This window comes from Cucurbita maxima, unplaced genomic scaffold (assembly GCF_002738345.1).
Source record: "Cucurbita maxima cultivar Rimu unplaced genomic scaffold, Cmax_1.0 Cma_Scf00027, whole genome shotgun sequence".
Classification (NCBI taxonomy): domain Eukaryota; kingdom Viridiplantae; phylum Streptophyta; class Magnoliopsida; order Cucurbitales; family Cucurbitaceae; genus Cucurbita; species Cucurbita maxima.
Genome location: NW_019272043.1, coordinates 2,813,449 through 2,828,812, shown reverse-complemented (window position 1 = coordinate 2,828,812; position 15,364 = coordinate 2,813,449). Strand labels below are relative to the sequence as shown.

The following is a 15,364-nucleotide window of genomic DNA, read 5'->3' as shown; positions in this document are numbered from 1 at the left end:
CAACTAAGAATCTTCTCGTGCTTCTTGCCCAATTCTTCTAGATAGTGTTTTTCATCTATATCATTTCTTTCCAGTTTCAGCTATTGCCAGGTACTCAGCTTCAGTAGATGAAAGAGCGACGCATTTCTGAAGCCTAGACATCCAATCATTCATGGCTTGCTCCCACTTGGTTGTATCCTCCAATTGTAGGGTCTCATCAAAGGGTTATGGTTCCCCTTCATCAGTCAGCAATAGATAATGTAATGAAAGTACATACCTATCTAGTACTCTGATAGCTTTGGATGATCTTTTCAACACCTGCTCAAGTGTCACTTGCTTCACCTTTGGTACCTTAACAACAGTCTCAGGAGTTTTTTGAGTATTTGCTACAATATCACTAAGTGATTTTTTTGCAACTCAACCTCAATTTCCACTTTCTTCATTGTCCCAGAACCTTTATACTTTATGTTCTTGTACATGACATTTTCATTAAAAGTCACGTCACAATGTCTCAAGATTCTCTTGTTCTTGACATCCCAAAACTCATACCCGACCATGTCAGAATCATAGCCAATGAGGTAGCACTTCACAGGCTCAGCGTCAAGCTTGTCATTCTTCTCTAAATCAACACAAACATACCCATTACAACCAAAATTTCTCAAGTGAGAGTACTTGAGTTCTATTCTTGTTCATGCTTCTTCTAGTAACTTGAACTCTAAGGGTACTGACGACCATCTATTGATCAAGTAGACTGCTGTATTTACAACATCGACCCAAAATGTCTTTGGCAATCAAGAATGAATCCTCATACTCCTTGCCCGCTCATTCAATGTTCTGTTTATTCTTTCAGCAACACCATTTTGTTTTACTTTACTGGGAACTGTCTTCGTTAATCTAATTCCCTCCACTGCACAAAAATGCTTTGAATTATGACTTGTCATACTCTCCTTCATTGTCACACCTCAGATATTTGATTTTCAAGTCGGTTTGATTTTCAACTTTAGCTTTCCACTTCTTGAAGATGGCAAACACATTTGACTTGTTTTTCAGGAAATCCACACCTTTCTACTTAAATCATCGATGAAGACGACGTAGAACTTTGATCCGCCAAGTGATGGAACTGGAGATGGTCCCCAAATGTCTATATGGACCATTTTCAATCGCACTTTCTTCAATTGTCTAGTAACCTTTGTGAAGCTAACTTGTTTCTATTTGATCCTAACACATTTCTCATAAGGATCCATATCTCCATTAGCTTTTAACTATAAATAGTCGTTTATTATATATGACCATTATTCACATACAACTTTACTATCTATAAAAATTGGTTAAGACATGGGAGATAGGCTCCATATCCCAATAGACAGCATTTTGAAAACCACTCTTGAGAGAGGTGGAGTCACTTGTCTAATTTTGTGGTTCATTTTAGTTTAGGTCATCCCAACACAAGAGAAATATAGAATAAAAACCAAGGTTGAAGGTCGCAAATATCTTTAGGTTCACGTTGATTGGCTTTAAGACGGATAAAATTATGTCTTGACAGAAGGGCACCTCCACCTTTCTTATCTTATCCAATTAATAATGTAAAAAATCTTCTAAGGTCAACGATCAACAAATAATGAGATAACGTGTAAGACTACTAATATTTTCATATACTTTGTTTAACAAAAATTTTATAGTATACTTATCATACATATCCACCATTTAAGCCAATCTTGAACATTCAGTAATAAAATAGTACCATTTTCCTTGGAGAAGTTGAAACTTGAACATCACATCATTTTAAAATTAGATTAAAAATTAAAATCTTTGAACTCACTTAAAAAACAATTTAGTTTCTTTAACGATATATTTAGGGATGCGCTCTTGATGTTTTCTGTCCTCAAGCCAGAGCCCACATGGCTACTTCCTCGCATGTGTTTTCAATGTCAAGTCGTCTCCTTTTAGTTGTCATTCTTCTTCTTTACTTCCTTGCTGCCTCTATCGACTCGGTTTCTTTCAAAATCGATCGGTTTAAAACCAATGAAACTGATACTCTTTACCAAGGAGATGCTATGCCATCGGTTGGAGCAGTTGAATTCAACAATGTTGAGTATCTTTGTCGTGTTGGTTGGGCTATCTATAAAGACATTGTTCCAATTTGGGACTCAAAAACAGGAAAATCCACTGATTTCTCCACCCATTTTAGCTTCATTATTGATACCACAATTGTGCCAAATTATGGCAATGGATTAGCTTTCTTCTTAGCTCCACCAGGGTTTCAAATCCCTCCAAACTCCGGTGGTGGGTTTCTTGGCCTTTACAACACAACAAATAGTGATTCAACCCTCAACCAAATTGTTCATGTTGAATTTGATTCTTTCTACAATGAAGAATGGGATCCTCCATCTGAACATGTGGGTATCAACGTTAACTCCATTCATTCTTCGAATTCCACGGGTTGGAATGCTAGTTTACATAGTGGGGATATGGCTGATGTGTGGATCTCCTACAATTCAACCACCAAGAACTTGAGCGTGTCCTGGAAATACCAAAATTCTTCGTCTACTTCCTTTGAAAATACCACCTTGAGCTACCATATTGATCTCACGAAGGTTCTTCCTCAATGGGCTACCGTGGGGTTTTCAGCTGCAACGGGCTTGAATGTAGAGAGACACACATTATTCTCTTGGGAGTTCAATTCAAGCTTGGATTTAGAGCAAGGAAGTGAAGATAACGGGAATAAAGTCGATATAATTGTCGGTGTAACCGTGTCAATAGGAGTATCAATCATCATGGGAAGTGTAGCATTTGTTGTAATTTGGAGATTGAAACAAAAGAAACGAAAATTAGAAGAAGAAAATGGGAACGAGGTGAACTTGACATCGATTAACGATGATTTGGAGAGAGGGGCTGGACCGAGACGGTTTTCTCGCAAGCTTCTCGCCATGGCTACCAACAATTTCTCGAACGAAAGGAAGTTGGGTGAGGGAGGGTTTGGTGCAGTGTATAGAGGATATATTCCTGATCTTGGTTTGACCATCGCGGTGAAGAAGATCTCAAGGGGTTCGAGACAGGGACGAAAAGAATACATAACGGAGGTGAAGATCATTAGTAGGCTTCGCCATCGGAATTTAGTGCAACTTATTGGTTGGTGTCATGATAAAGGTGAGTTCTTGTTAGTTTATGAGTTCATGCATAATGGTAGCCTTGATTCTCACCTCTTTGGAAGGAAAAGCCCTCTTGTGTGGGGTGTGAGGTATAAAATTGCCTTGGGTTTAGCCTCCGCGTTGCTATATCTTCATGAAGAATGGGAGCAATGCGTAGTTCATAGAGATATTAAGTCGAGCAATGTCATGTTGGATTCGAACTTCAATGTCAAGCTTGGAGATTTTGGGCTAGCTCGATTGATGGACCATGAGATGGGTGCGCAGACTACTGGGTTGGTAGGGACTTTGGGGTACTTGGCTCCGGAATACATAAGCACAGGTCGAGCGAGTAAAGAATCAGATGTGTTTAGTTTTGGGGTCGTTGCTTTGGAGATAGCAACAGGAAGGATGTCGAGAAACGCCATGGAAACGGGTTCTCATAAGGGTTTGGTGGAATGGGTTTGGGATCTTTATGGGAATGGAAAGGTTCTTATGGGTGTGGATGAAAAATTGCAAAGTGATTACGATAGAAAACAAATGGAGTGCTTGATGATTGTTGGACTTTGGAGTGCTTATCCGGACCCTAATCTTAGACCTTCAATACGACAAGTGATTCAAGTTCTTAATTTTGAGACGACAATGCCAAGTCTTCCGGATAAAATGCCGGTTGCTGTGTATCATGCTCCTTCTACATCGATGAGCTCAAATGAGCCTCCAATTACGTCAAGTCTTGACATGGGTCGTTGAACAACGATGATTCCATTGTAGTTGGATTCTAGTATATTATTGTCGTGGTGTGTATTCTGTGTGTAAAACAAGGTCTAAGATACAATGATATAGAGTATCGTGTAATCTCTTCCAGATTGGTGTTAATAAAAAGGTATGAGTGTTTTCCAGAGTGAAGTTGGTGTAGGTTGTCGATCTCTTGGAACTCTTTGTATACTTTATAGTTGTAGGTTTATCTGATCTTCTAGATCAGAAACGATTTCTAAGATTATTAGTGAGTTTTTTTTTTTTTTTTGTTTGTGTCGTGTGTAGTCTGTGACTCTACACGTTGTGTCAAAAGAGCTTGTTAGACATTACTGAGGTATAGCCAACAAGATAGGTGATATCAAGAAACTGAACAACAACAACTACAACATGTGGTCAACATGAATGACGTCCTATTTACAAGGACAGGACCTTTGGGTGATCACTAGTGGGAGTGAAACTACGTCGCCAGAGAAGGATTCTAATAGTGTCTTGCGCAAATGGAGAATCAAAGTAGGCAAAACAATGGTTGCCTTGAAGACCACAATTGAACAAGAGATGTTAGAACACATTTGGGATGACAAAACACCAAAAGAAGCATGAGAAGTATTTGTGACGTGGTTCTCAAAGAAGCACAATATGAGACTACAACTTATGAAGAACGACTTGTTATCAATTTCACAACGTGACATGATGATTGTTCAGTACTTCCACAAATTCAAGTCGATCTACTGGGAGATTACTAAACTAGACTTGAAGTCTGCCATTGGAGAAGCTCGAATGAAGAGGATCATTATTCACAGATAGCGACTAGAATATAGAAGATTTATTATTGTTGTTGTTCTCCTACGTTTAAAAATTTTCTAGTCAGCCAAGAAGCCATAGATACAAAAATAGTGAAAAAGAAGATTGAAAAACAAGCGCTCTACACAAGTAAAAGCCGGAACAACAATAAACCACATGGATACAAAAATGCTGAAAAAGGAAAAGCCACCAAAGAACTACACCACCAAGGAGAGCTTAGAAGAATGACAACAAGAGCTCTCAAGGGAAGAGATTTGATCGTATTTGCTACAATTGCGAGAAGAAAGGCCATATGTCCATGAATTTTTGGTCAAAGAAAAAGTCTTTCAAAAGCAATGTGACATCCTCCAACATGGAGATGGAGGAGGAATGGGATGCAGAGGCAATATGTATCATAGAAGAAGACGAGCTAGCGGTCATAGCAATGATGGGAGAACATTTCGATTACAAGGTTGACTGGATCATTGATTTAGGATGCTCAGGCCACATGACTGACGAACAAAGTGACGCAATGGAAGTAGGGTGGTCCTCGGAGAAGGAAGTATTATCGGACCTGGACAACACTAAACAAATTCTTCCACAAAAGACGAGGGAGCAAAATGTACAAATTTGCTTAAGTGCTGATGTGCCTGAAGATCCAAGCGACACTACTATTGGTGAGCAAGAAGTGACTCAACCAAGCGAACCTACTAAAATGAAAATAGCACCTCAACAACTTAGTTGGTCAGAAAAAATCCAAAATCCAAATCTAAAATATGCTAGCGCAACTATTATAGAAGATGAGGTTAAAGAACTAGAGATTTATAAAGAAGCATCACAAAATAGGGCTTGAGAGCAGGCAATAGGGGAATTAATTATAACCTTGGAGCAAGTGTCAAGATCAAGAGATATTAAACTCATCTTTTGCAAGTGAGTTTACAAAATAATGTCTCATAAAATGGATCAATCGAGAGATACAAGACTCAAACCGTAGCTCTAGAGTTTTCTCAACAATATGGACTAGACTATGATCAAATGTTTAATCTAGTGGCAAAGATCACTATCGTACAAGTTCCTCCAGCACTTGCGGTAAATAAAAATTGGAAATTATGGCAGATGAATATGAAGAATGCTTTCTTGCATGGAGAGTTGGACCGGAAGATCTATATGAACCAACCAAATGAATTAGAAAATGGAGTTGGAATCATTAGTGAGTACATGCAAAGTCAAAGCCTCATTTGGATGCGTCTCAACGGATCTAACATGGTGCTACAAATGAGGGCTAGTGGTGAGGTGGAGTGTTAAAATATCATCGGACAGGGTCAAACCTAATAATTATATGAGCGTGTTGTATATTTATTTTAGGAAAACTATTTAAATATTTTAGAAAAAAAATTTAGATGGTTTAAAGAATAGATTTAATTTTTTTTAGTAATAGATTGACGGGTCAATACCCTTCACCCTACTTGGTTTTTCATCCCAAGAAATCCAAAGCATAGAGACAATAGTTTCTATAGAGTGTCTCGTAATCTCTTCTCGATTGGTGTTAATAAAAAGTGTTTGTATTTCTCACAAATAGTGTTTAATAGTGACCTTTGGGCCCCTTTTCAATATGGGTTTACAGTGCAAAGACCCTATTGAGAAGACTCCCGACCATTTCAACTAGACAATGACACCTAATCGCCTCGATGCTCTTCTTTATCTGGCCTAGGCCAAGCTCGATGATACTACTCTTACAATCCTACCGCTTTGCATGGGCACTATTGAAGGTGTTAATATAACACATGCGGAAGCAATTTGGATCTTAGGCACTTTTAGAACATTAATTTTAGTAAATAACTAGCATGTTCATTAGTATTAAAACTTAATGAGTTTGAATACTAACCTTTTGTAGTTCAAATTCCTTTTTCCTCACGAACCCGTTTCAAACCACCACTAGTATCTTTTCCACTATCCTCTAGCCTTAGAACGAGATTGTGGAATCCAGTGAGTGACTAAACTTGGGAGAGATTTTGTATATATGAAGAGAGTGTTTATGAGAGGTTTTTCTCAAGGTTTTTTACAACCAGAACCCCTTTCATGTATTATGATCCCTCTATTTATAGAGTCATGTTTGCATGTTCATGCAAATTTGAGATCACCAAATTTTGACACTCAAAATTCCACTCAAATTTGTGGGGGTTTATTTAGCGCATGCAAATTTGGTTAAACCAAATTTTGACACCTCAAAATTCCACTAACATGGATTTTTCCATTAAATGAATCAACATTTTGACTTTTTTCATTTTTATTCTAACGATCAATTTGAATTATTAATTTCAAATTGAAATAATATTAAATGATTAATTAAACTATTTAATTAATATTTAATATTAATTCAAATGCCAATCCCAATTAATTCCGACACATATTTGATTAAGATATTTAAATCTTATTTAAATATCTCAGATTCTCTCTTTTTGTTTAATTCGTAAATAAAACAAAAATGCGGTTAAATATATCGTATATATGTAGCGCATTCTCCCTAATTTGAATTCGAGCACTTCGAACTCACTCGTCACACTGTTCTATGGTTTAGTCCGATATGAGCTAGCAGAGGGACCTAATGAACCTATAGATCATGGGCTCCAACGATCCAAGATTAACCGGTTAAACTCATTAACCTTGTTAACCAACATTCGTTAACTACTAGAACATTCCACTATAGCCTAGTAGTTGCACTCCCCTCACTATAGATATATTTTTGTACATTTGATATAACCATGATTAGTAAGTCGATCCTTCACAGATTGTTCGTAACTAGAGCTGGGTTAATTTACCATTTTACCTCTGAAGTTACTTCTTGTTTCTTATGTCTCACTGATCCTCTAGTGAACAATTGGTTTATGGTTCAACCAGTAAACCGAACCCCTCTCAGGCCAATGAGAGGGTGGAGCCCCTTGTTCAAGGCCTGGAGTCAGTACTTAATACTTAAGGGAACTACCTCTCTTCTATCCCTAAAAGTGGGTAGGAGTGAATTCCATCTTGCACCCTACGTCCCCAGCCATTTACCCAGTCTTACCCTTGAAATGGGAGGCCTATTGAGTCGGCGAATTTGAGCCACTCTCACACATGCAAATCTAAGGATAATTTCGAATAAACAAGAGTTCATGGTTAGCTCAGGATTAAGATAAGTTATCTAGGTCATCGAATGAAAATAAAATCATTCTCAACAGTAAACAACATTATAAAGTGAGAGTGATTTTCTTCATGGTCCAATCTTATGCAATACTCATTGCATAGGACGCCCCCACTCACATGTCTCCACATGTACAATTTTAGTGATCACATTGTTTATATCATATACAAAAGTGGGCCGCATCCATAGTATCCCCAGAATAAGGTACTCAGCCTTATCCTTATATTATAGATCATTTTGACTATATACTTGAACTTGATCAACTCTTATGTCTCTACATATAGTTCAAGTAATCATACTATAGCCAAAGTGTTCTTAGTTTATTGGATTTAGATTAATGATTGTAAAGTTTACTTTATTTAATAACAATTTTTACTGAATAAACAACCATAATAACTTTATTGAAAATATAATATATTTTTGTTTACAAACTATGAGTTTTAGAACATAAAACCCAACAACTATTAGATCTTATCTAAGTTGCCAATAATGCTAATGGTATATCGGAAGAGATAGGAGGTGGAGATTATAGTGATATTGTTCGCACTGTAAAAAGGCCTGATTAGGTTTCTTAGTCATCCATAGGTATTGTGGAGGTTAACTAGATTCTTAGGATGTCTAAGCAATTAAAACTTTGGTCTCTCATCTCTAAGACTCTTTAGGTTAGCTCCTCGAGATGAATCTGGTTTTGAGAACTCTAGGGTATAAACCTCTTATCGTCGCTCATGATCCTAGGGTGTTTAGTCTACAGGAGGCATCTTGACCTAAGTCGACGTAAAATTGTCCTAACTCCAATGTCCTATTCTTAACTCATTACAATCATACATGCTCAAATACGAAGATAACATAATCGATCACTTGTAGTAAAGAACTCGTTTACAAAACATACATGCAAGGATTTTTCCAAAAATTGTGTTACATGGTCCTTCTATTTCACAAGGTCATTGCCTTCAACTTTGTCAAACACGAAAGACTTTTAGCGATGACATAGAAGGTCGTCCGAGATTAAAGAAGTTTCTCCCTCTCGCCATTACCCTCCAACACTCACCATCCTTTACCACAAATCGCTACTTTACCTCCTTAGACACTAACTACAGATTGTCGAAAACATCCACCACTACGATCCTTTCTCGCTTCTAAAAGTGAAAACTATCCAGCAGACTAACATCGATCCTTTCAAAATATTTTGTTCTCACTCACGTATTTTTTAGTAAAATTCTCAAGAAGTCACCCGAAATAGGAATTCAAACTCACTCACATGCTTTCTTTGTTCTCATTCACACGCTCCCTAAGAAAGTTCCTATGTTAAACCACCAAAAAGATATATGCATCTTGATAGCATAGATAGTAACTTTCAATTCTTTTAAGCTTTTTTTAGTCGTACTATCTTTAGAATCGCTCTCATTTGATTATGATCTCAGTTCATTCATATACCTTACTTAGACTTCATATATAAATTAAAATTAGAATATATAATTACAATAAGTTCAACTAGTAACACGTCTTTAGAGAGACAGCCTAACAAAAACATACTTTAACTAAAACAAAACAACATAATTGAACCATAAACATGTTCATAGGACAATAATGTACTAGAATCCAGCTACAACGATCATCGTTGCTCACCGACCCATGTCAAGACTTGATGTAATTGGAGGCTCATTTGAGCTCATCGATGTGGAAGGAGCATAATACACAGCAACTGGCATTTTATCTGGAAGACTTGGCATTGTCGTCTCAAAATTAAGAGCTTGAATCACTTGTCGTATTGAAGGTCTAAGATTAGGGTCCGGATAAGCACTCCAAAGTCCGACAATCATCAAGCACTCCATTTGTTTTCTGTCGTAATCAGCTTGCAACTTCTCATCCACACCCATAAGAACCTTTCCATTCCCATAAAGATCCCAAACCCATTCCACCAAACCCTTATGAGAACCCGTTTCCATGGCGTTCCTCGACATCCTTCCTGTTGCTATCTCCAAAGCAACGACTCCAAAACTAAACACATCTGATTCTTTACTCGCTCGACCCGTGCTTATGTATTCCGGAGCCAAGTATCCCCAAGTCCCTACCAATCCAGTAGTCTGCGCACCCATCTCATGGTCCATCAATCGAGCCAACCCGAAATCTCCAAGCTTAACATTGAAGTTCGAATCCAACATGACATTGCTCGACTTAATATCTCTATGAACTACGCATTGCTCCCATTCTTCATGAAGATATAGCAACGCGGAGGCTAAACCCAATGCAATTTTATACCTCACACCCCACACAAGAGGGCTTTTCCTTCCAAAGATGTGAGAATCAAGGCTACCATTATGCATGAACTCATAAACTAACAAGAACTCACCTTTATCATGACACCAACCAATAAGTTGCACTAAATTCCGATGGCGAAGTCTACTAATGATCTTTACCTCTGTTATGTATTCTTTTCGTCCCTGTCTCGAACCCCTTGAGATCTTCTTCACCGCGATGGTCAAACCAAGATCAGGAATATATCCTCTATACACTGCACCAAACCCTCCCTCACCCAACTTCCTTTCGTTCGAGAAATTGTTGGTAGCCATGGCGAGAAGCTTGCGAGAAAACCGTCTCGGTCCAGCCCCTCTCTCCAAATCATCATTAATCGATGTCAAGTTCACCTCGTTCCCATTTTCTTCTTCTAATTTTCGTTTCTTTTGTTTCAATCTCCAAATTACAACAAATGCTACAATTCCCATGATGATTGATACTCCTATTGACACGGTTACACCGACAATTATATCGACTTTATTCCCGTTATCTTCACTTCCTTGCTCTAAATCCAAGCTTGAATTGAACTCCCAAGAGAATAATGTGTGTCTCTCTACATTCAAGCCCGTTGCAGCTGAAAACCCCACGGTAGCCCATTGAGGAAGAACCTTCGTGAGATCAATATGGTAGCTCAAGGTGGTATTTTCAAAGGAAGTAGACGAAGAATTTTGGTATTTCCAGGACACGCTCAAGTTCTTGGTGGTTGAATTGTAGGAGATCCACACATCAGCCATATCCCCACTATGTAAACTAGCATTCCAACGCGTGGAATTCGAAGAATGAATGGAGTTAACGTTGATACCCACATGTTCATATGGAGGATCCCATTCTTCATTGTAGAAAGAATCAAATTCAACATGAACAATTTGGTTGAGGGTTGAATCACTATTTGTTGTGTTGTAAAGGCCAAGAAACCCACCACCGGAGTTTGGAGGGATTTGAAACCCTGGTGGAGCTAAGAAGAAAGCTAATCCATTACCATAATTTGGCACAATTGTGGTATCAATAATGAAGCTAAAATGGGTGGAGAAATCAGTGGCTTTTCCTGTTTTCGAGTCCCAAATTGGGACAATGTCTTCATAGATAACCCAACCAACGCGACAAAGATACTTAACATTGTTGAATTCAACAGCTCCAACAGATGGCATAGCATCTCCTTGATAAAGAGTATCACTTTCATTGGTTTTAAACCGATCGATTTTGAAAGAAACCGAGTCAATAGAGCTAGCAAGGAAGTAAAGAAGAAGAACGACAACGAAAAGGAGACGATTTGACATTGAAAACACATATGAGGACGTAGCTATGTGGGCTCTGGCCGAGGACAAAAAACATCAAGAGCTTATCCCTAATTATATCGAAAATCTTATCAATAATTTTCACGATAGAGACAAAATCGTTGCATATTTTAAAATCAACTTAAAAAAATATTTGGTAGCGTGGGCATGGCGTCCGGCCAATTGATAGTATAATGTTACTTAAATGTTGAAGTATGATATAGTATACTATAATCTTTTCATTAAACAAATTATATGAAAATATTTATTATCTTAAACGTTATCTCATTCGTGGTATATAGTTGACTTTGGAAGATTTTTGCATTATTATAAATTATTTACCTTAATTTTTCATATTTGTTGCGATTAGTTGAAGATAATTATATGGTTAGTCTATTCTCATCTTCTTTATGAGCTTAATTATAAAATTTAAGCTGACCTGTCCCATGTTACTCTATTGACTAATTAAGTTATGAATATTCGACATATTTTATGTTGTTTTTATAAAATTTATCGATCATTTGAATTCGGTATGTTTTATGTCCAAGACTGATTTGTCTTACCTATGTGCTACACCCCAAAGCGTAATCTAATCTAATACAAACGGCAAAACTAGAAAAGTGATTTCTCATGTCCCAGCGATGGTCTTTAAATGAAGTTATTTCGTAAGCTAAGAGAGACAAACCTTCCTATTTTACGATAATCCAAGCTGCATTTTCATGAGTCTACTCGAAATAAGTCAATTCTTGAGTCATTTGTTCATCCCTCTTTTTTGACGTTTTTTTAGCACTAGAGCATGAAATATTTATTACGAGTGTTAAAAGAAATTTGATGACCTGAAAAACAACGACCCAGAAAATCTGATCAACCTAACTCAACCTGTATGATTTGGGTTAAATTATGAACGTATTTGAGTCGGGTTGGAAGTTCAAGTGAGTAAATTTTATATGAATTTGATTGATTCATGGGTTCTCTCGAACCGATCTCAATTTATCGTTAATTATTAATTACAATATAATTATACATGTATACATACTTATCTTATTATTATTATTATACTATCTTTATCCTCATTTATGTATTCTAAAATGTATTTGAATTTTAAATCGTTTTCAACTTCTCTTTCAAAATAGTATTATTTAATTTACAATTGACTTTTGCAGATTTATTTATAAAACTGTTTATTATATTTATTCTAACGAAGATTATTGTGTGATTAGTTAATGATCCATTAAGTGCAACTTTCTAATCTAAAATTAAAAAATAAAAGCTATTGTTAAAATAAAATATTTGTATAACGACCCGAATTTCTAAAATTCTAGTTTGATTCGGACTAGTTATCAGATGTATATTTACCTAATTTATAGTGAAAAAACAAAAAAAACAAGCTCGTGACAAACTCAATTGAACTTACCTCAATATCACTTTTAAAATCAAACATAAACACATTTTATTCTATCAAAAATCAACCAGGCTCGAATCCTAAAATTTCTTTACTTTGAAAACTATAAACCGTCACACCAAGAGGTGCAACTCAAATCTTACCAACTTCTAATTCTCGAAGTTTTTACACCTTTTAAGACTAAAGTCTTTAAAATAAAATTGAATAGGTGTTGAACTCGAGTCACAGTTTTAAGTGTCAATTAGAATAAGTTTCAAGTGCAAGTTAGATTTTGATATCTATCGATGTAACTTAAGTATTAGATTACATTGAAAAAACATCACACAGTCTCCGTAGCTTTCTTTACGTGTTGGTTCAAATTCCTTCCATTAGAGAAGTAGTCGGTTTAGCTTGACTAACGAGGCAAAGAAACTTGTGGATCAACTGTGGGGTGTAGAATTATTCAAAACGTCCAATTACCCAAAAAATTTGATCAACTCAAAAACTTTATAAACTTGATTGATTCATAGATTTTTCTCCAACAACTATATTGGGTTAAATATAATCCATCCAAATTTATTGTTAATTTTAAAAAAGAAATATTTGTCCATATAGTAAAATTATATACATATTTTTATTTTATTTTTGTTTAACTCTATAATTATTTTTTATTATTTGTTCTCTACCCCTCTTCAAAATATTTTTTAACTATTTGGAAAGTAATTTTCCAAAGTATATATTGAAATTGTGAGATCCACCGGTTGAGGAGGAGAACGAAACACTCTTTATAATACCTAGCATACGCGTTTTAAAAACCTTGAGGGGAAGCCCGAGAAGAAAAGCCTATGGATGACAATATCTGCTAGCGATAGGCAGGGTTGTTACAAGAGGTATCAGAGCTAGACACTGAACGATATGCCACCGAGGAAGCTGTTCCTCGAAGGAGGTAGACACGAGGCGGTGTGCCAGTAAGGACGTTGAGTCTCGAAGGAGAGTGAATTTAGTAGGAGTCCCACATTGATTGGAGAAAGGAATGAGTCCCACATCCATATTCCTAATACATAAAATTTAAACGATGAAAACAAGAAAGAATCCAATGCCCCATCCAACGCCCACATTGACTATTGAAGGCAATGATGTCACCTTGTGAAGACATTGTTAGATTCTAGGAATAGATAATATATGCTTTTCTTAATATCAAAAGCTCCGAAAGCTTTATCTATCAATAAAATAATCTATATCAATAATTTGCACCTTCCTTTTTTATGGCTTAATCATAGGAACTTCAAAATCAAGTCTGTTTTGGTACAATTTTTTCTTGAAATAGTGTGAGTGAGAACAAAATATGTTGAGGTGACTTTTTTTTAAGATGGTCTTCTTTCTTAGAAACGATGAGTACAAATGATGTAAACAGATGATATAAGAGAATGTCAAAGTCATTAGGTGATGAATCCAACAAGGAGTAAGTAACATGATCATGTTACAGGTGATATAAAAGAATGTCGGGTTATTAGATGACGAATCCAAATACCAAATTTTGGGCACGATGTGTTACAAAAATTTTAAATCTCCACAAAAGATAATAAGAGTATGATCTAGAGAATCGAATCTTTGACCTCTTAATTCAAACCGAAACATATACCTAAACTAAAATGATTTATAAAATGTATTTAAAGTGGTTCTAGAAGACTTATTAGAAAATGTGGAATGTTTTGGATATCTAATAATATAATTTTCACAAAATGGTATGATTTTCCACAACGACTTAGGAACTTAAGGAAATTTGTTTGATTGTCTTTGTAATGACCAAAATCTATTTGATCTCTCTTCATTTAATTTATTTAAATTTCTAAATGATTTGGTATCTATCAATTTTCTTCATCTCTACCAAACAATAATGTTAAGCCATCTCTTGCAATGCAAGTAAAAACAATAATAGCAACAATTTTTTTTTAAAGAGAAGTACATGAACTCGTTTTTATAAAAGAAACAAACCCTAATTCTACCTCCGGGGTGTTTATATAACCCGATAACTCAATCAACCTTGTAACGACCTAACTTATTATAGTTTTAACATTTTTATACTTATCACAGTCATATCGTTACATGAACGTACCTTAGTCATATTGTTTCTTCTCTGATACCAACTGTAACAACCTAAAATTTTCTACTTAAGATGAATGTGACGTTTTATGAAAATTTAAATGAATTATTTATGCATTCAATGTTCATAATATATATACCGTGGCGACCTTAAGTTAACTAGAAATTTTTGGTTAGTTACAAACCTGCCCTACTCAATCTAAACCATAAAAGTTGGGTTGGGTTCAACTTTTGAAAAATGAAAAAATTTGGTTCAATTTATAGGTTGACATTTTTTCAACCATGTCAACCCACCAACTTGAAAATAAGGTTACAATACAACACAACCCTACTCTACTTGTAAAAAGATTAAGAATATTCCATGTTTGTAAACAATGTTATGTTAGTAACATATTGTGACGGGTAAATGTTTAATATTTGAAATGTATGAGAGTTTAGTTATTAATGTAATATGTACGGAGAATAAATAAGATTTTTTTAAAATAATTAAAAA

At 35.9% G+C, this 15,364-nt stretch overlaps 2 protein-coding genes across 2 annotated transcripts; one reads left to right on the top strand and one right to left on the bottom strand.

Moving 5' to 3' along the window:
- Positions 1-1,877: 1,877 nt before the first annotated feature.
- On the top strand, positions 1,878-3,997 carry LOC111499953 (L-type lectin-domain containing receptor kinase IX.1-like). Its single transcript, XM_023151702.1, has one exon. It carries the CDS (start codon positions 1,878-1,880, stop codon positions 3,852-3,854), a length of 1,977 nt encoding a protein of 658 aa, XP_023007470.1. The 3' UTR covers positions 3,855-3,997.
- A 5,252-nt stretch (positions 3,998-9,249) lies between these two features.
- On the bottom strand, positions 9,250-11,411 carry LOC111499956 (L-type lectin-domain containing receptor kinase IX.1-like). The gene has a single exon (XM_023151707.1). The coding sequence runs from the start codon at positions 11,388-11,390 to the stop codon at positions 9,441-9,443; it is 1,950 nt and encodes a 649-aa protein (XP_023007475.1). The 5' UTR covers positions 11,391-11,411; the 3' UTR covers positions 9,250-9,440.
- Between the last annotated feature and the right edge of the window lie 3,953 nt (positions 11,412-15,364).

Excerpts from the sequence above, each read along its gene's own strand:
- LOC111499953 (XM_023151702.1), top strand. The coding sequence starts at position 1,878 with ATGGCTACTTCCTCGCATGTGTTTTCAATGTCAAGTCGTCTCCTTTTA.
- LOC111499956 (XM_023151707.1), bottom strand. The coding sequence starts at position 11,390 with ATGTCAAATCGTCTCCTTTTCGTTGTCGTTCTTCTTCTTTACTTCCTT.